Source organism: Dryas octopetala, chromosome 7 (genome assembly GCF_963921425.1).
Source record: "Dryas octopetala chromosome 7, drDryOcto1.1, whole genome shotgun sequence".
Taxonomy (NCBI): domain Eukaryota; kingdom Viridiplantae; phylum Streptophyta; class Magnoliopsida; order Rosales; family Rosaceae; genus Dryas; species Dryas octopetala.
In genome coordinates this window covers 1490127-1510088 of record NC_141372.1, presented here as the reverse complement: position 1 = coordinate 1510088, position 19962 = coordinate 1490127, and the positions used below count along the sequence as shown (strand labels likewise).

The 19962-nt window shown below is 37.4% G+C and overlaps 4 protein-coding genes across 10 annotated transcripts; 3 read left to right on the top strand and 1 right to left on the bottom strand.

Annotated features, from left to right (window-relative positions):
• The first annotated feature begins 868 nt into the window (after positions 1 to 868).
• LOC147278227 (protein RADIALIS-like 3) lies at positions 869 to 1869 on the top strand. The gene is made up of 2 exons (XM_086250900.1): positions 869 to 1194; positions 1517 to 1869. Exons 1-2 carry the CDS (start codon positions 938 to 940, stop codon positions 1539 to 1541), a joined length of 282 nt encoding a protein of 93 aa, XP_086107026.1. The 5' UTR covers positions 869 to 937; the 3' UTR covers positions 1542 to 1869.
• A 4025-nt stretch (positions 1870 to 5894) lies between these two features.
• LOC147278226 (Maf-like protein) lies at positions 5895 to 10177 on the top strand. 7 transcript variants are annotated; one of them, XR_015123338.1, is made up of 12 exons: positions 6032 to 6167; positions 6290 to 6361; positions 6450 to 6524; positions 6635 to 6718; positions 7317 to 7415; positions 7709 to 7778; positions 7860 to 7951; positions 8279 to 8320; positions 8416 to 8496; positions 8835 to 8948; positions 9163 to 9266; positions 9381 to 10177. XR_015123338.1 is itself a non-coding variant. In XM_086250642.1 (11 exons), exons 1-10 carry the CDS (start codon positions 6114 to 6116, stop codon positions 8904 to 8906), a joined length of 741 nt encoding a protein of 246 aa, XP_086106768.1. In that variant the 5' UTR covers positions 6032 to 6113; the 3' UTR covers positions 8907 to 8948; positions 9163 to 9357. The 7 variants fall into 7 exon arrangements, 6 of the variants coding, with proteins under 6 accessions (XP_086106771.1, XP_086106770.1, XP_086106768.1 ...); XM_086250642.1 differs by lacking the exon at positions 9381 to 10177 and having other exon boundaries at positions 9163 to 9357; XM_086250645.1 differs by lacking the exons at positions 9163 to 9266; positions 9381 to 10177 and having other exon boundaries at positions 5895 to 6036; positions 7335 to 7415; positions 8835 to 9129.
• Positions 10178 to 10616: 439 nt separating this feature from the next.
• KCS4 (3-ketoacyl-CoA synthase 4) lies at positions 10617 to 12619 on the top strand. The gene has a single exon (XM_086250639.1). It carries the CDS (start codon positions 10761 to 10763, stop codon positions 12330 to 12332), a length of 1572 nt encoding a protein of 523 aa, XP_086106765.1. The 5' UTR covers positions 10617 to 10760; the 3' UTR covers positions 12333 to 12619.
• A 2037-nt stretch (positions 12620 to 14656) lies between these two features.
• Positions 14657 to 19427, bottom strand: LOC147278224 (sugar transporter ERD6-like 6). Its single transcript, XM_086250640.1, has 18 exons — positions 19086 to 19427; positions 18860 to 18922; positions 18686 to 18775; positions 18543 to 18602; positions 18380 to 18445; positions 18222 to 18287; positions 18044 to 18119; positions 17462 to 17526; positions 17261 to 17353; positions 17075 to 17155; positions 16886 to 16970; positions 16579 to 16625; positions 16427 to 16489; positions 16277 to 16336; positions 16131 to 16196; positions 15985 to 16044; positions 15290 to 15404; positions 14657 to 15022 (listed from the first exon to the last, which is right to left on the bottom strand). The coding sequence occupies exons 1-18, from the start codon at positions 19284 to 19286 to the stop codon at positions 14910 to 14912; spliced, it is 1470 nt and encodes a 489-aa protein (XP_086106766.1). The 5' UTR covers positions 19287 to 19427; the 3' UTR covers positions 14657 to 14909.
• Between the last annotated feature and the right edge of the window lie 535 nt (positions 19428 to 19962).

Here is a 19962-nt window from a genome sequence, read left to right as displayed (position 1 = left end):
AATTAATAATGAAAACTGACAAGTAATCGATGTAGGAATATATGAAGATTAATTGGTTATGATTTATGCATATAAAATTGAATCTAACCACCCAAAAATAACAGAAAATTTTACCAAAAATGGGTAAGTGAGAGAGAGCACATTAATTTCATCTTGCACCTAAATCATGCCTATTCGCTTTGGGATTAGGTGCCCCATCCAACCACCATCCATATGAATTTGTGAAAGTATTTTCAATTCGTAACATCTACACACACACTAAAACCAATATCATCCGCTTGAATCAATTAATATTTTATGATTTAGGGAGCAAATTAATTAATAAAATTATTTACTTCACCACTTGTCCGCTCATAGTCTCAAAAAATTTCAAAATTATAATGTAATAAGAATAAAAAATTTTATGTAACAGATGTATACACGTTTTCTATCGTGTATATCTTTTGATCATCACGTGATTATGAACATATAAGTTGTATTAACAGACAGTGATTGAGGATTACGAGAAGAAAAAATGGCAAGAACAATGAGCTAGTGAACTGGAAAGGAAAGTCGGCATTCTTGGGCCTTAATTGGGGTACGTTTTAAGCCTAATATTCCGCAAACCCATGAATTAATTACCTGGATTCTGGAAAAGTGATAAAGCAAAAGCCACGTAGGTTATTACAAAGCTAGCTAAGCCCCATTGTTTTGCAAGGAAAGCAACAGCTGCTATAGCAGCTAGCTGTGCAACAAAAACCACTCGACCAGTAGTCGACCCCACACGCATCTCATCTCGCGATCTCTCTCTTCCCCCTCCCTCCCTCCCTCCACTGCTATATAAATACAGCAGCTGCTGTGTCATTCTCTTCAAAACTAATTAATTCACTCCAAATTCCAAACCCATTTTTTCTCATATCCCTAACTTGCGTGCTCGGTCGAGAGTAGTACTGCTGCAATGGGGTCATCTTCGGGATCGTGGACGTCGAGGCAGAACAAACTATTCGAGAATGCTCTGGCGGTGTATGACAAGGACACCCCGGACCGGTGGCACAAGCTCGCCAGGGCTGTGGGCGGGAATAAGACGGTGGAGGAGGTGAAGAGGCACTATGAGATGCTTGTGGATGACGTAAACAAGATTGAGTCTGGTGAAGTGCCCTTGCCCAATTATAGAAAGTCCGGCAAAGGCTACTCCATGGACATTGATGAGCAAAGGTATAGTATTAATATATATTCTTGGATATTGTACGTTTTTCATTTTCATCTACATATGATGATATTTGAAAATATTTTTGAATTTCGAAAAAAACGGGGCTTAAACTTTTGATTATGATTGTCTATTTCTTGGTTTGCATTTTTTGTTCTTTTCCTTATTTGAAACTTTGGTCTATATATATGAAATGTACTACAACGTGCTAATAATGTAGCATTACTCTTAAGTGATCGGTTCTCGATCTTTTTAATGCACCATGTTCAAGCTTTATGCTTATATAGAGTACTATTTTAAGAGCTTATATATCTTATTGTTTCCATGCAGGTTCAAGAGTCTGAAATTACAATGAATTGAAGAAGAGTGAACCAGAGTCCATCTATATCTCCATGGGTCGGGAATAAATTAAGATTCTTGCGTCAAAATGGAAGAAAATGCAGTACTATAGCTAGGACGTACAACATTAAGAGTCACATTAATGTGATTATTTCATTTCTTGCCTTCAATTTCTCTTCCCAATTATGTCATATATATTTTCCTTCCAGCTATTTTAAATATTGTACTGAGAAAAAGGAAAACCCATTTCGTTGTTTGGTCACCCTACTCAGTCGTGAGTTGTGTCGCATATATAATTAGTATATGTAATTTTGTTTCAGTAAATGAATTGTTATCATTTTGGATTTTGTTTTTGTTGATTAATTACTATATTTGGGGAAGAATAATTTGTACTAATTAATTAAAAGCCTCATAAGTACCATTATTATTTTTAATAAACGGACCATAAATGTGCTCAATATTTAAAATTCTTTAAGTTACTGACATTAATATAGAATAAATCGATGCTAGCTACTTGCTTTCATGGAGGTTTATTCAGAACCGTCCATGGTGGAAGTATCAAATGAAGCCACACACTTTTGAAATGTCGGAAAGAAGTGATGAGATGAATGAGTACTTGAAGTTTGAACAAAGCCTTTATTGGTCACCGTATTCGAACAAACTTATTGTTAATTGACTTATTTCACATAAAATATACACATCATATAGGCATATACCAGTTCCTTAATCATTTTGCTAACCGACCAATAAGGATGTTTGGCTGATTTAAATCTTAAAAGTTAGTGTGAGAGAGAAATAAGAATTTGGATTTAGGAATTTTTGTGTGTTTGATGTAGTACACTAGTACGTTCAATTTTCTAGCAGAAGTGCCAGATCCCCCTATCATAAACGGTGAGTGATAAACTGATAATTGATAAATATTCTTGTGAGGGTCCAACACACAATAATTCACATAAAAGAGCAGGGGGGCAGTTAAAATTTAAAATTAAGGTGGGCTTTTTTTTGGGTTGAACCCTAAAAACATAGTAAAGTTGGGATAATGGGCTAAATCATGAAGAGAAGTGGGCCGTAGATGAGGGTTGGAGTGAGTTGAAGATGAAAGCTGGTTGGGATCTTATCTTTTGGGCTTTAAAATTTACTCAGTAAAAAATTATGGGCCATTCATTTTGCTAACCAACCAATCAGGATGATTGGTTGATTTAAACTTTAAAGTAGAGTGTGAAAAGAAACTAAAGAATTTTGATTCATAAATTTTTGTGTATGATGTAGTACGTTAGATTCCCTCAAAGTGATGTGTGGATCTAAACGGTACGTGATAACTGATAAACGCCTTCTTACAAGAGTCCACTACACGAGAATATTTTGTTTAAATAAACGTTAGCATAATTCACAATAATGTGGGGAGTATTGGGGAAGATTGAGTTTAAAATTTAAGAGAGCTGAACTTTTAAAGTTGAAATGTTAAATAGCTTGTTCTGTATGAGCACGATACTAGGGTGGACATTAAGACCGAAAATACCAAAATCGTCTCATTTCGTCTCGTTCTGTCTCGGTCAGTCCCGTCCCAAAATTTTTTCCCCTCATCCGGTCCCGATCTTGTCTTGTCCCGTTCCTAAATGGGATGGGAACAGTTCTGATGTTTGAAAACCGTCACATCTCATCCCATCACGTAATATATTTTAGTGAGACTTAGAGTTAAGTCCATTTTATAAGTCTTTCTTAGACTAAGACCGGTAGTGATTTAGGATTTTTAATTAAGTCATTTTATTTTTCTTCTTTGACGGCTTTATGGTAGGTTTTAACTCCAAGATTTTGGGCTCCGCCCAAAATCTCGTAGTTAAAACCTACCATGCAGACTCTATAAAGCCCATTCTACACCTCTAGGAGGGGAAATATTCTTCAAATCGGGGAAGGACTTTATTATGAATTAAAAAGATTTTCTTATAAATTTTAAAACACCTCCAGTCTCCAATTAAAAAATTGTTTTTCTAAACGATCTAAGCCTAATTATTTATATATTTAATTTATTATTTTAATTTTAAAAGCTTATTTTCTCCCTATCCAAAGTCACTTTTTCTATTTACTTCATTCTCTATTCTCGTGACAAACTGACAATCCCCCACTTTCTACACTTCTTTCATTTTTTTTATTTCTTTCCTTCTTTCTTTCCCCTTCCCGTGACAACTGACACCCCCTGACTTTTTTTTGTTTTTCTTTCTTTCTTTTTTCCTTTTCTCTTCCTCTTTTTCTCTCCCTAACACCCAACCACCCAGCCATAGTTCCTTTTCAGTTCACTTTCTTTCTCTCTTCCCGACACCTAGCCACCCAGCCACCTTGCCGTTTTCACTTTCTTTCTTTCTCCACGATACCCAGCCACCTAGTCACCTCGCCCCAGCCACTTTCTCAGCGACCCAAGGCCACAGGAGTGACTCCCTCCCGCCGACCATCACTTCCCGTCCTTCTCCCTTGCCGGCTGACCACCAGCTGCAACAATCGAGGCCTTTAATTGTGATTTGGTCTTGGATTGGGTTGGTACCAAACCAGTACCAAATTGTTTTGGTCCAAGACGAGACAGTACCATAGCCTCAAAACGCTCACCCCGTTTGGTACCGATCCCGAACCCAAAGCATAAGATGGGAACGGGATGACGTCAGTCTCGTCCCTCCTCCCCCCCCCCCGGTCCCATGCCCACCCCTACACGATACAAGTAAATGGGCCGAGTTAGGTCAAAGATTTTAACCATTAGGCATGACACGATACGAGCATGACATAAGCTAAACACGACATGAATACGAGCACAAAATGAGCTCAAATTAGGCACAACTCATTTACTATTGTATTTTTAATTTGTAAAGAACTTTTCAACACAAAATTCAAATTTTCAAGTAAAAAATATTAATATTTAATTATAATAAATAAAAAAATTAATTTTCTCACCCAAAAAAACAAAGGAAATGAAAACCAAGGTGTTAAATTTCAAAATTTTCGGTGAAATTTCGCCGAAAATTTCGATTTTTGGGGGTTTCGAAATTTTAACACATAACTAACAAAATTTCGTCCTAATTTCGACGATTTCGCCGAAAATTTCAAAATTTAGGCGAAATTTTCGGCTGGGGGAGGCGGAAACCAGAGGAAGAGGCGGGCTGCCTTCGTCGCCAGCCATCGCCGGAGGCAGCAGATCAAATGACGACGTCACCGGAGGCAGATCGAAGAGACCAGAGGGTGATTGGGCAGGGAGGAGAGAGAAGAAAGAGAAAAGATCTTGGAGAGAAAAGAGATGAGGGAGGAGGAAAAAGGAAGAGGGAGGAAATAGAGGAGATGCGCAGGTGTGTCTCTCTGCAGTGCGCGCTAGGACTAGGAAAGATGAAATGAGAAGAAAAAGGAAGGTACGGGAAGAAAGGAAGAAAGAAAAGAGAAAGGAAGGAAATAGAAGAAAAAGAAAAGAGGAAGTTACTGGTGGCGTACGGGAAGAAAGGAAGAAAAAAAAGAGAAAGGAATGAAAAAGAAGAAAAAAAAAAAAGAGGAAAAAAAAAAGTTTATTGTTAATTGGGATTTGGGGCGTTTGAACAATTGGAAAGAAAAAAAAAGAGTTTAAGATTTCGTTTAGTTGTTTTAAACCCTAAACCCTAATACATTTATATATAAAAATAATTGAAAATACTTTAAAGGGCCTAAACCTTAATATCTTAGTGTGTAGATTATAAAGAATAAATAGTATTAGAGTATATATAATATATAGGATTTAATGTATGAATTATAAAATATTAATATATTAATTTCATTTATTCATTGTAATAATTTTATTTAACAGTATTTACTTTCAGCGCGCATTATATTAATCACATATCACATGAAACCTACCATATAATTTGGTTTATTCAATATTTTTTATCAATGTATTACATAATATGTTAAATAAACATATAGTAAAGTTTCATTTAAAATTTATGTATTTTGATAGCAATTTTCGTCATTTTCGTCAAATTTTTGTCAAAATTTAAAAATTTTCGAAATTTTCATCGAAATTTTTTCAAAACTCGAAATTTTATTCCTCGATGCAAACTTGTGCGCTTTAAGAACTTTAAGACATGACAGGAACACAACGCGAGGTTGAATTTACATACCTGACTAGGCTTGGACATTTCTTGATATACGAATCTCTGAGACTCTAACAACCATATATTTGGTTCCAAGAAAAAGGGAAAAACAAACTAAAAAGAAAAATGGAGAAAAAAAATCACAAAACGCCGTACTGCGCGCGGTAAAAACGCGCCTAAATGATTTGTTTTTTTTTTTTTTTTTTGCGCCTAAATGATTAAACTTAAGAAAAAAAATCCAAGACCGCGTGGTAAAAACGCCAAACCGCATTATAAAAAGGCCTATGTCTGGTAATTCCTCATCACCTGCTTTGTATCGGTGACCTGCACCCCCTACTTCTTCACACTTTGAGAGTTCGAAGTCTCGGAGGGACTGACAGTGACATGGAAACCGATTCTTCTTCTTCGTTCAAGGTACGCCACTCTCTCTGCAAAACATATCAGTTTCCTGTTTCTCATTGCTCCGTTCGAACCATAGCGCTAGGGTTTCGATGCGTTTTCGTTGCCATGAATTTAAAGAGAAGGCGTCCCCATTGAGGAAGGAGGTAGTAATGCAGAATATTAGGGCACTGTTTGGTCTCGTTTTAAAAATTAAGCTTCTATATGTACAAATTTATACTGAAATTTGATGCGGAGATGATGTTAATGTATGTATGCTTTTGTGCAGTTAATCTTGGGATCGTCTTCGGTGGCGCGTCGGAAAATATTGGCTGAAATGGGATATGAATTCACAATTTTGGTACTCTAATTTTTCCTCTGAAATGTCTTATATCTAAAACTATGTTCCCTGTTTAATTTATAGAAAGTAAACTCCCGTTATTGCTTAGACTGCAGACATTGATGAAAAATGCATCAGAAAGGAAAAACCAGAAGAGCTGGTTATGGTTCTTGCCCAGGCAAAGGTTTGGCGCTCTTTTTCTTTCCGTTCTTTCAGCTAATGCTACAAATTGATACTTTTAACTGCAATTAGAATCTTAGCTCTTACAGTGGTTGAATGTGAATTGCATCTCAGGCTGATGCTATTATATCAAAATTACAAACTATCAATAATCAAGAGAAGGATGCTGAACCAACAATTGTAATTGCGGCAGACACAGTATGTCATTTTTTGTTGCATTATATATACATCTATATATGTATGTGTGTATATTAATATTTATGTCTAAAAATGTGTGTATATGTATGCATATGGTTTGATCTCTCTGTTTAACAACAGGAGGCATCAAAGTCTGATATCACTTAGTGCCATTTATGGAGGATACATTGGCCCTTTTTCACACAGGAAGTATCATGTTTACAGTTTTGGTACCAGTAGGGATCCTCTACTACAGGAGTTCCTACAATGACAAACCTAAGTGCTTGCTTCTTGTGCTTTAGTAAACACAGTTTGAATACCATGTAGTCCAGCACTAATGGGGTCGACTCATTATTTGTTTTGAAAAGAAACAAAAAATAGAAAGAAAGATTTTAGTTATCCTTCATAGATTCATGTCAGAGAAAGAAAAAAAATATAGGCTTCGGTTTTGGATCATGATCAGTATCACTATGCTATACCTATAGATGTTTTGTTTATGCTTTGTGTATGTGTGTCTGCATTGTGCGTGTGTTGCTGCTCCCTATTGTGATCAATGTTATCATTGTCTCAGTATAACTACTGGTTTCTGGTTGAAATAGAATTGACTTATCTATCTTAGCTGATGGAAACTTCTCAGGCAGAAACCATCTCACAAAGGCTCCCAGCTGGTGACTACATAAAGGATGCCGAACCAACGCTATTAATTACTTCCGATCAAGTATAAATCACATTCTATAGTATATTTGTAGTCTCTATACACTCATCATATGTGTTTTGCATATTTAACATTTTGAAGAATACACGAAAATGCATATCTGGAACATCACTAGAGTTTTGCCATACAACGATTTTTTTGTGCCTTCAGCCATTGTGTCACATGTATCCTTTAACATAAATGGCCTCCTGGTGATATGACTTGTTTGTAAAAGTAGGAATTTAGAATTGTTCCCTTTATGGGACAGTGAACCTTAAATGTGTTATTTCTTACTCTTATTGTAAAATGATCTGGAGGTGGTGGTCTATGAAGGTGTGATCAGGGAAAAACCGTCCAGCAAGGAAGAAGCACGACAATTTTTGAAAGGTTAGCTTAATGGTTGATTTCACTCCAAGTCCCTGTTGTTTACTTCTTGACTCTGGTGATTTCACTAACATGAGATTGCAGACTATTCTGGAAGGCATGCAGCAACAGTGGGATCTGTGTTGGTTACCAACCTTAGAACAGGATTCAGTAAAGGAGAATGGGACCGAGTGGAGGTACAGTTTGCTTCTTTTTCTTTGTTTATTATATATCCTTGAATTGTATTTTTATTATAACTATTATCATTGTTGTTATTGTTATTCACTTGCCCTCCCTAGACCCCGAGGAATACTTAAGGATTGCTATTTCCATAAAAGTTAGCAACTTCCAGATTCACATTTTTTTCTCCCCCAAATAATCTTGGTTCTTCTTGCCTAGGGGATCAAGATGATGAATTGGTGCTTGTTTTTTTTTTTTTTTTTCTTTCTTCTACCTCCATCATGCATTATTGCATTTTGTTGCTTGGACATCTCTAATTCCCTTAATTTGGTGATTCATTGCAGATTTATTTCCACGAAATACCTGATGAAATCATTGAGAAGCTGGTAAGAGTTGTTTGTATGCAATTTGGTTGTTTCAGTTCTTCCTTTTGGTGAGATATCAATAATAGAACCTTTTGCTTCCTCTTTGTCCATGTCAGATTGAGGAGGGGACAGTACTCAAAGTTGCTGGGGGACTGATAATAGAGCATCCTCTAATTCTTCCCTTTGTTAAAGAAGTGGTTGGTTTTCTTATCTCTGTTCCAAAGTTGTAAATAGTTGTCACAGAGGCGTTATATTTGGAGCATGTGAGGCAGGAGGAGCATAATGGCCCATATTATTGTACCCCGTGTCCATTTCAACAGTTTAATTGGTTGTATTTCCATCGAAGTATAATGAATCCTGCAAGCTTGCCCCTTAATTTGGTTGGTTGGCAATTACTTGATCCATTTATTAGGGGTCTTTACTCAATAATCAATCATGTTAATACGAACATACATGTGTCTCTCAGCAGTCAGGCAGCCAGCTTGTCGAGCCTATGTCTTGATACTCAAATTTGAATTGGTGGTACTTCTTGCAGGTAGGGACAACTGATAGCGTGATGGGACTTCCCAAAGATCTCACTAAGAGACTCCTAAAAGAGGTCCTCTAGCTGCAGTAGGCGATTTGCAATTTTTTGTTTACCTGCTATCTGGTATTTATCTCTTTGATGTTCTTTTGTTGTTCGGCTTCTGATCTAGCATTTTTGAACTTCATAAATGTCTGATCTTGGTATCCACATCTGTTGTGAACTATATTTGCTTATTGAAACAATTTGTTTTCCAAATGTTGAACAAGAATGCCTGCATTATTACACCATTATCTCATTTTGTATTTGTGCCTTTGTCTCTGATTTTTTGTTGATATAGAAGCAAACAAAGTGAGTGAGTGAGTGAGTGAGACAAAGCCCAGAAATATCATTGCACATTCGCTCTGCCACCTCCAAATATTACTATGCTAACTGAAAAACAAGGTACGAGGTTGAATGTTGGATAAAACTAGTCTTTGGGGATTGATATTCAAAGATGGCATACTAATTATCTCTCTCCACATTGCATTTGTCACTGTTTGTACTGCAACCAAGCAGAGGAATTGCATTTTAGAAGGCAATAAGCAAAATGATTATGGTTGCAGTAAAGGCCACACAGGGATTAAAGGGTTCAAGGATTCTGGTTGAAGGGCCTAGAAAGCAAATAAAGAAAAATGTACAAGGTCTCTCTACATAATTGAGGGCGATAGACCTTGAACTAGAAGGTGGTTTCTTAATTTTGGATTTGGGCTACACAAGGTGCGGGCCTCACGCATAATTGTGGTCCGGATAAAGTGGAAACTCAAATCTTTACTGGAAAGTGGAAACTCAAATCCAAACCAGAAATAAGCTTTTTTTTTTTTTTTTAATTAGAAACTTTTAATATGATGAATTCAGAGCATTTATAATATACAATTACTAGTTCAGCTTTATTTTAATTTTTTTTTTAGAGATTAGTTTTATTTTGTTGGCCGGCTCTAGGAAACAAGAAACTTTGTTGGCAGTAGGTCCAATGCTGCAATTAATTTTTCTCTAAATCATTTTCAAAAATTTTAGAAATAACCCATATATATTCATGATAGGGCCTTCTCTATTACAAACCCAATAACCTATTTACTTCGTCACCGTTAGCATAGTATGACCTGCACCTTCTAGAACCTTTCCTTATGCTAGATATTTCCTTATGCTAGATATTTTATAGAGGATTGTCTTGTCGGCATATATTTTTAGTTGTTCTCATATAGCTCTGTAGGCCTACTAGGTTTATCCTCCGCCACAGTAGCCTTAGAAGGGAACAATTAATGAAATATTTCCTTTCCAATTTATTTTCTTTATAGCTTTTCTTTTTATTTCTCTGTGCCTCCCATCCCAATACACTAAATAGGGATACAACAATAAATTAAAAAAGTTGTAATTAAGAAAAAACATATTTTTGCTCATTATCTAAACAGTTACCGCTAGTTTCGTTGACACATGTTCTTGTGGACAAGTGCTATGATCGATGTTTCATCTAGTTTGGGTACCTTGTCCAGAAAACTCAAAACTCTCTCCGCGAGAGGAGAGGCCTTTCCAGTTTTATTATCTTAAAACGTATAAATAAATAAAAAAATCATTAGTCAAACTCAAGGCTGAGCAATGAGCATCCCCTAGGTGCAAGCTAGTCGTATATTCTTGTTTTCTCACGTAACAGTTGTGTAACCGTCAAATTCAACCCACTCGCATTCTCAACTCCATTCTCAGCACCACATAAAACCTTCACACTCCTTCTCTCTCTCTCGGAGAAAAGTCTTATAATATTATAATATTCACACCTCCCACATCACAAAATGAAAATGTATATATAATACAATTCCGAGTCAGAGGCGGCTTCGTTCTCGATCACAAAAAAGGAGCACAGCACCAGTTTTCGGACGCAAGTGGAGCGAGCCACCGACCGCCATGGACCAAGGCGGCGTACCCCATGTCGCCACCGAGCAGCGGAGTGGCTCAGCCGGCGGTGGTCAGGTCGGGGTTCAGATCCACCAGACCAGCCGTGGAAGGGGCCTCCCAGATTTCCTCCAGAGCGTAAATCTCAAGTACGTGAAATTAGGGTACCATTACCTAATCTCTAATCTCTTAACCTTGTGTTTCATTCCCTTAATCATCGTCACCCTAATCGAAGCCTCCCAAATGGACCTCTATGATATCCACCAACTCTGGCTTCACCTCCAGTACAACCTCGTCAGCGTCATTATCTGCTCCGCTTTTCTCGTATTCGGTTTGACCGTTTACATCATGACCCGACCCAAACCCGTTTATTTGGTCGATTACGCTTGTTACCGCCCTCCCGATCACCTCAAGGCTCCCTACGAACGCTTCATGGAGCACTCGAGGTTGACTCAGGACTTCGACGACTCGTCGCTCGAGTTCCAGAGAAAGATTCTCGAGCGCTCCGGCCTCGGCGAAGAGACTTACGTCCCCGAGGCGATGCATTACATCCCTCCTCGGCCGTCTATGGCTGCCGCCAGAGAAGAGGCCGAGCAGGTCATGTATGGTGCTCTGGACAATCTGTTTGCCAATACCCATGTGAAGCCTAAGAATATTGGCATTCTTGTTGTGAATTGTAGCTTGTTTAATCCGACACCGTCGTTGTCAGCTATGATTGTTAATAAGTACAAATTGAGGGGTAACATTAGGAGCTTCAATTTGGGAGGGATGGGTTGCAGTGCTGGGGTCATAGCGGTTGATCTTGCTAAGGACTTGTTGCAAATTCATAGGAACACTTATGCTGTTGTTGTCAGTACTGAGAACATTACTCAGAATTGGTATTTTGGGAATAAGAAGTCTATGTTGATACCCAATTGCTTGTTTCGAGTTGGGTGCTCTGCGGTTTTGCTTTCCAATAAGTCTGCAGATAGGAGGCGAGCTAAGTACAAGCTTGTTCATGTTGTGAGGACCCATCGTGGCGCAGATGATAAGGCTTTTCGTTGTGTTTACCAGGAACAGGATGATAAGGGGAAGACTGGTGTTTCTTTGTCCAAAGATTTGATGGCCATTGCCGGTGGTGCCCTTAAAACCAACATAACCACTTTGGGCCCTATTGTGCTTCCAATCAGCGAGCAGCTTCTCTTCTTTTCATCTATCGTGGTTAAGAAGCTGTTCAATGCAAGTGTCAAGCCTTATATCCCTGATTTTAAGCTGGCATTTGATCATTTCTGCATACACGCTGGGGGAAGGGCTGTGATTGATGAGCTGGAGAAGAACCTGCAGTTGCTTCCTATACACGTGGAGGCTTCTCGGATGACTCTACACCGGTTTGGGAACACTTCGTCCAGCTCCATTTGGTATGAGTTAGCCTATACAGAGGCCAAGGGGAGGATGCGCAAGGGCAACCGTGTCTGGCAGATTGCCTTCGGAAGTGGTTTTAAATGTAATAGCGTTGTCTGGGAGGCACTGCGGAATGTGAAGCCATCTTGTAATGGTCCTTGGGAAGACTGCATCGACAAGTATCCTGTGAAAGTAGTTTCCTAGCTCAAATAGCATTCTGGTTAGACTCGCAATTCAGGGTATTTATCATTACTAGCTAAACACTCTATCTTGCATTTTTCAGTTTTTGATATTGTACTCTATCTTGTATTTGATACTTGATGTCAAATTGTGGTTTTTCTCTACTTGATTTTCGTATACGTTTCAGTGGTTTATGATTTGTAGCATTGCTGACTTTGTATCGAGATGAATACTCCAGAATTACCATATTGGATGATCCTGTATCTCTAATTTCATGTTGAAGTATAGAGTTTAGTTTTATGATTTAGTTATTCAACTTGTATCAGAAGTCCCTTTTCTTTAATAGTCAATAAAATCTATTCATTCAGATGAAAGTTGTGTGGATGATTCCTAATTTATTTTACTGAGCATTTCTGATTTCGTTCACTAATGATACACACTCTGCTGGTGTTGAACTCTGTGGCTGTTAGGCACACAGTGAAAAGAAACCTTACATCTACACACACTAACAGACACATGATTATTATCCCTGATGGATTATACCCTGTTATGGAAATTTCTAGTTGATTACTGGAAGGTAATGTCACTGCTTATTCTCTGCTTATGACTGAGGAAATGCGTATTTACAAGCACTAATCTAGAGATTTTATAGTACTTTTGGTTATGGGAAACATGTGGACATTCACCCTCACTGTGAATGCATCTTCCAAATGCATATATTAACACTTCTACACACTTAAGATGAGTTTCATAATCACCCATGTGCTTATGTCGCATAGTTAGTCATACTCTTGTCTGCATCAAAGTTTACTGGCACTGCTAGTAGAAATTGACTGCTTGGGAAGCTTTACTGCGAGTGTTATATTCATACGTTTAACTACAGCAAGTTTAAGAATCAGAGAGAGATCTCAATTTGAAACCGCTGGGCAATTGTGTCGACCAGAGGTTTGGAGTAAGGATTTCTTCCTTCTTTTATAAATCTCAGTTGCTAGAATTGCAAAGGTTTTAAATGGAATAGAAATTGAATGAGTTGGCCTTGTCAGAATGGCATTTAAGTTGGTTTTAGTTGTTCCTTTGCATATTAGTGTAGGACAACTCGGTTTTAAATACCATCGAAATTGAATGAGTCAGCCTTGTCAGGAATCAGGATGGCATTTAGTTGGTTTTAGCTGTTCGTTTGCATATTTGTGTGGGTCAACTCAGTTTGGTCACGTTTATTGACTATCGAGCGTTGTGGTCTTTACTCTTTATTCTGACAAGTGGCCAAATGTTGCACATGCCCAACCTACATGAAAGGTGGGGTACAGCAACATAAATGAGCAGAGCCAATATGAACTTCAAGTTGGAACTTCACCTTTGCATTGTTACTAGGACTGCTTTATTTTATCGGGGGTCCCTGCTTTAGGGTATGTTTGACTGTAACAAGATTTGCTCATGGGGTATATATATGTAAAAGAATTTCTATTTAAGTCTTTTTCTTTGGTATAACTGTAGACCGTAGGATTGTGATTGCATATGAATTATCAAGCGGCGGTTATTTACAAAGTAATCCATCCATGAATGGCCTCCAACGAATAAACCTTTGATTTGGAGGATTGATAGAACTAGTTTATGTCATTTAATTCATTTAGTCAAAAATCAAATGAAATTCTATTCCGAAAAAAAAAAAAAAAAAGAAATTATCGTCCAATTCAGAAGTTCGTGGGCAACTAGTCCTTCAATAGCAAGCTTCACATTTCATCTGTGAGCATGGACTTTTTCCGCTATTTCGATCCACATCCCTATTACAAACTTACTGAAGAAACAGCTGGCCTTCCTCGTCTTCATAATATGTGCACATCTTAGGCCCATTTCAACAACCCATAAATCCTAGGAGTAGGACCCAAAAGGAAAAAGTTAAAACAAAAAGTTCCACCATTGACTTTTAAAAAAGTTGTTACACTGAGTAAGTGATAGATCTAAAATTTTGATACCTAGATATTTATATAAAGATCCTGTCAGTTTGGTTGGTCAAGGCTGTGAATTATTATTATCTATAATATTATTTGATTTGATATATGGTTATCGCTCTTTTGTTTCCTCCTTTTTTTGTCAAAAGAAGATAGTACTACAACTCGAGCTGGAAGCTAGGGATACCCTACTGAGGTCATTAGACAAAATAACTTTGTCGATATATATAATTATATATAGACTAGAAATTCAAGTCCACCAGTCATTTATAGGCGGCTTCCTTTCCCTTTCAGTTGCAGATTATTAGATGGATTGACTTATTGTTAGATGCCCCTCGACTTCTGATTACAAAATTTTTACATGGTTTAAACGATCTGATGCAAGTGAAGGCGGCTGGATTGGAAAATTAATAAAATGAATTAAAAAAATTATAGGCCAATTGTGAGATTACAGCTACCTATATAGAGATTCTAGCGAACAATGAATGTAGCAATAGAACACCAAGTAGTGCTGGCTGAAGAAGATGCCTGTTTTTATGCCACGAATTTCATGTCGAACAATTTCCGTAGGATTTATCTCAAAATGGGATTGCAGAATTGGTTTCTTCTAACACAAGAATCAAAGTAAAATGAAATAAGGGGAAAGAAAACCTCATCTGAAGGAATTTTGAATCTCTTCCAGAGTTCTCCCCTTTGTCTCGGGGACCCAAATGTAAACAAACGCAATAGTGAAAGCACCCACAACCATGTAAATGGTGAAGGTTCCTGTTGAAATTGAAAGTGGAAGCAACCTATTAGCCCAAATTACAAAACCACTACAATAATAACAAAGATGAGTAAAACAACTAAGGATAAAAACAGACACAACAGCACCAGTAGCAATGAGTTGGTGCTCAATCCCAAGTATAAGCCAATGTTTCTAACGTGACTAATTAGGTACATGTGTCTCCACTAATTAATCCCATTTACCAGCTATAGTTTGAGAGAGAGAGAGAGAGAGAGAGAGAGAGAGAGAGAGAGAGAGAGGCACACCTCCACTGTTCCATTCCAATAGCAAGTTTGCAGTCATCGTGATCACCCAGGCTACGAACCAGTTGGCAAGTGTTGCTATGCTTCCAGCAAGGCCTTTAATATTAATAGGAAGAATCTGCATTGCCAAATTTACACTTTATTGAAAGAGCCAAAAGTTACTCTGCAACAAATTACAAGATCAAAATTTTGTGCTCAATGTGAGATACAAAGCAATGTGTTTGACAAGAATGCCAAAGAATACACGGTTTGGGTCATGAAATATTGACGGTATAAATCTTACTTTCTTTTTTTCTTTCTTCTTTGGTTAAATTCAAAACTACAAAGCTACTTAAAAGTATCTAGTGCAGGAATTTTGTATTGGCCACATCATACATACTAAATTGATTGCATAACTTCATCTTGAGCAATAAAATGAATATTTGCAAGGAAGAAAGCTTGGCATACAAGGAGATTAATCAACTTCTCCATGCCTACACCTTGAAGTCAAAACTTAAAATATAGGAAAAGTGGAAAACAAGTGTGCACTAGTAAATAAGTCAAACCAGTATGAAAAGGAAGAGGAAGTTCTAAGTTCTAAAAACTGTAGATAATTTGCAGGTGTAAAACACAAAATTCATGGTTATATTGCAAATAACTCTAGCAGGCCTGACAAGGGCAAGCAAATACCTTAACAAAAGATTATATTATGGACATACCTCAGACATTATAATCCATGGAATAGCTCCCATACCCAGAGAGAAGGTAATTACCAAGGCCTGAAAGAATAGTGTGAGACAAAGGAAAGTACAGGCAGATAAAGAAAGAAGGCAATACAATTCTGATATTAAAAATATAAACATACCACAACTCCAATCACTGACAGGATGCCCAACATGCTATAAAACTTTGAATCAGTCGATAGGTACTCCTGGGATCAGTGGGAAAGATATTGAGAAGATACACCAAAGAAGCAGGTACCCACAATATTTGTCTAGAGAGCTTTATTACCTTTAGATAGAACGCTACCGCAACAACTAGGAGGCTAAGTGTCAATCCAATGGAGGAGATCTACAATGAAAAGTATAAAATTTCTCCATTTTATTCTACTCCAAACGGATAATACTCTACTCCAAATGGATAATAAATTAATAAACTTACCATAAGCAGAATCCGACGACCTGCTCTGTCCACCAACCATGTAGTCACCCCTGTAGCTAAGACCTAAATGCATAAAGATCCTTGTTATGTTTACAACTTGAGAATATTGGATGAAAGAAGAAACCAATTTTCAAGTTATCTTCATGCTGTACCTGAACAGCACCAAGGCCACATGTGGCTGCATTACTTGACGTTATCCCTATTCAAAAATTAAAACTAATAAGAGTCATTTCACATGAACAGCAAGCTGATTCAAAGTCAGTTTTCCTCTATAATATACATGGAATATATGCGCGTATGCATGTTCTATATACACAATAAAAGGAGGTACATTTACACACTTCCTGGTGATCAAAGTAAACAAGGTATAAAGAATATGAAAGTGCTTCTTTGGTTTTTGCAGCATCCCAACTCAATTTTTTTTGTAAGAGGGGAAACCTGTTTGTTCTTGGTGCTTACCGGCAGTTTCAAAGATGGTACTGGAATAGAATAGCACACCGTTAATTCCACTAAGCTGTTGAAGAACAAGTAATCCAATTCCAATCTGCAGGATATCAATTAGTAAAAACAGGGAGTTTTTTATCCATCAAGTTTGAGACTACAACATAGCCAGGTGGAGAACCAAATCTTTAGGAAAATAATTAGTACCATTAAAGGAAGCCAGTATCTTCTTTGTTTGAGTTCTGCAAATCGAATTGTTGTTCTTCTGGTTGATGACGCTAAGGATCTCTGCACAATATATGTCAACAAAATTATTCAAATAGGTGATTTTCCAAGAGTGAAATATTAACACCATAATTTAAAGGTCTTTAGCAGGAAATTGTGGCATTTTACCTTGATTTCATTAACTTCAATGGAAATATCAGTATCAAATCCCCGGAGAACTTGCAAAGAGGCTTCAAAATCCTCTATCATACCCATTTTTGCCTGTTGGAGTTGAAACCCAAAGAAAAAGGAAAAAGGAAACACTGATATTACATCTAACATTCAAACTGTGGTTGAGATTTGAGAGAAAAACCTACTTTGTGGCCTTACCAGCCATCGAGGAGATTCTGGAATGAAAAACAGCCCAGGTATCAATATTGTACAGGGCAATATTCCTGAAAAATAACAGGTTGAAAAGTTTCATCAATATACAAATGCTTATCCAGAAATAAAATCTTCTGGAATAATAGATTTCCTGAAGGAGGATAAGAAGTTGAATTTTCAATCAGAATATGATTACAAATCAATAATATGGCTTGTTTTCTTTTTTGTCTATATAGAAATTGTTAGAATAAAAATCAAGAACTCTCCCACTCCATGAATGCCAAACATTTAACCATGAGTGTACTGTTAAAATTTACTGCTTGGCTAGTCAACATTAGGGAACCAATGGAGCCAAGCATGTAAAGCGTTCTTTCAAAGAACAAAAAGACTTCCCTAATGTACGGAAGCATTTCTAATCACCAGTAGCATGCAAACAAATTCATAATTCCTTCAAGTAAATCAAGTTTAATAAAATTCTACATCCATGACATTTATATCCTCTACCTAAGAAAGAAATACTTCAGCAATCTGATGCCAGAATATTTTCCAACAAGTGATGTGAACACTAGAGTGAAATTTTAAGATTACCCAGAACTGCAAGTATTCTCCATTGAACAAAAAGTCCAAGCAGATAAGCCAGCATTATCCCAATGGTTACAGAGAGCTACAGAACAAAGATTAAAGTTTAAACAATCTGATTAGTCATATAATTTAGTAACTACTAACAGCAACTCATGGTAAGAAAAAACCAAAAAACAAGGGCAACCTGATTGACTGAGCCCAAAGCGCCTCTCAAGTTTTGAGGTGCTATCTCAGCTATATAAACAGGCACCTACCGAACAATCAACCAAGTTAGTACTTTCACAATTCGTCTCCACACAAATTCCATTATAGAAAGACAAGAATGAAACATGTTAACATTACCGTGTACGAGATTATTCCCACACCAAATCCTTCCAACAACCTGCCCATGTAGAGGAAAGAAGAATCCTACAAAAAGAATTGGAATAGATATAAGACAAGCATGTTCTTGACTGCATATTGCACGTCTACGTTCTGATAAACATGGACAGCCATGAAAACTCACTTTGGCAAATGATATGGCAAGCCAACCAATTACATTAGGAATGGCAGCGATCATTAATGACTGCAATTAGCAAAGCAGAAGGTTATGCAAAGATGTGATGCTTAATAAGGAATTTAGGAAAAGAATAAGTGATCGAATCCTACCCCTTTGCGACCAATATACTCAGCAATCTGACCGCTGGCTATAGCCCCAACCATGGCACCCACATTTGATAAAGAACCAAAAAGAGAATACTAACCCACATGATAATAGTTAGAAACTAGAATTAAGCAAACACCCAATTATGCAAATATACATTAAGCAACTGAGATTCAAACCTCTGACACTGTGAGTCCAAGATCCTTGGTGATTGCGGCTTGGGTCGGAGAAGAATAACCAGACTGCAAGAAACAAAAATGCCATTCATAAGCAGATATGAATCAAACAGAAGCTGAGCTCTCTACAATCGAAGAGCTCAAGTTCTCTAAAACCCAATAGACTATAGCTAGCTGGTCAAGCGAATTGTTGAAGAAGAAGAAAAAGAAGAAGAGCTATGAAACTTACGGTAAAGCCGAATTGGATAGGACCCAAAGCGACAATGAGAACACAAGCCATGACAGAAATGGAGCTATCCCGCATGACCTGGGACGAGCCCATCATACTGGATTGCCTGGAACCCATTCGGTACCAGCTCCCTGTGTGCAGGAACGGCTTCCTAAGATCCCCTCTTCCACTTCCATCTTCGCTGTCGTCCCTGAAACTCATTGCCTCAGGCCTCTGCTGCGATCAGAGAACGAAGAAGAGAAACCAGTGCGCGCAGAATGTGGTTGTTAAAATGCCCCAGAGAGAGAGAGAGAGAGAGCGAGAGAAGTATTTGATATAAAATGATTGATTGATTGTTGTGTGTGACCCAATGAGTCCCCTCATCTGTTTGTTTATGGTGGTGTGCAGTAATGCTGGGCTGTAAGTCCAACTGGACTCCCCAACGGCCAACGCACCGTATGCCGTTACCTGGAGTCTCGTGCGATCTTTGTGTGACCGACTTCACCTTCTGCCACGTCCGCATTATAAATTGCTTACTCCCTCACTCCTCCTCTTCAGCTCATCCTATGTGTCTATCTGTAACTTTGACCGTTGAGTTGTTTTAACGTTTGCTGTTACATTTTAATGCTTTTTTTTTTTTATACATGATATCTTTAATAAAATTTTATTAAAATCACAGGTCCCCATTTTATGATTCGTTTGGGTCGCAAAATCTCATGATTCGTTTGAAGGCTAATTTTTTTTTTTGAGAAAAATTAATTTGTATAATCATACTATGCAGTATGATAAATTTACATAATATAATATGAGTTAAATATAAATATAAATTTTTATTGTATAATATTAGTAATGTTCATTTATATTATAACACATAGATTAATTTACTATATGTTCTAAA

Bases quoted from the DNA above. Each gene is read 5' to 3' on its own strand.
- LOC147278226 (XM_086250642.1), top strand. From the start codon at position 6,114: ATGCGTTTTCGTTGCCATGAATTTAAAGAGAAGGCGTCCCCATTGAGG. The intron at 6,168-6,289 runs GTAGTAATGCAG...GCTTTTGTGCAG, and splicing joins CGTCCCCATTGAGGAAGGAG to TTAATCTTGGGATCGTCTTC. The intron at 6,525-6,634 runs GTTTGGCGCTCT...ATTGCATCTCAG, and splicing joins TGGTTCTTGCCCAGGCAAAG to GCTGATGCTATTATATCAAA.
- LOC147278224 (XM_086250640.1), bottom strand. From the start codon at position 19,286: ATGAGTTTCAGGGACGACAGCGAAGATGGAAGTGGAAGAGGGGATCTT. The intron at 16,626-16,885 runs GTAAGCACCAAG...ATTTTTGAATAG, and splicing joins TACCATCTTTGAAACTGCCG to GGATAACGTCAAGTAATGCA. The intron at 16,337-16,426 runs GTAAGTTTATTA...TTTTCATTGTAG, and splicing joins GTCGTCGGATTCTGCTTATG to ATCTCCTCCATTGGATTGAC.
- KCS4 (XM_086250639.1), top strand. From the start codon at position 10,761: ATGGACCAAGGCGGCGTACCCCATGTCGCCACCGAGCAGCGGAGTGGC.
- LOC147278227 (XM_086250900.1), top strand. From the start codon at position 938: ATGGGGTCATCTTCGGGATCGTGGACGTCGAGGCAGAACAAACTATTC. The intron at 1,195-1,516 runs GTATAGTATTAA...GTTTCCATGCAG, and splicing joins ATGGACATTGATGAGCAAAG to GTTCAAGAGTCTGAAATTAC.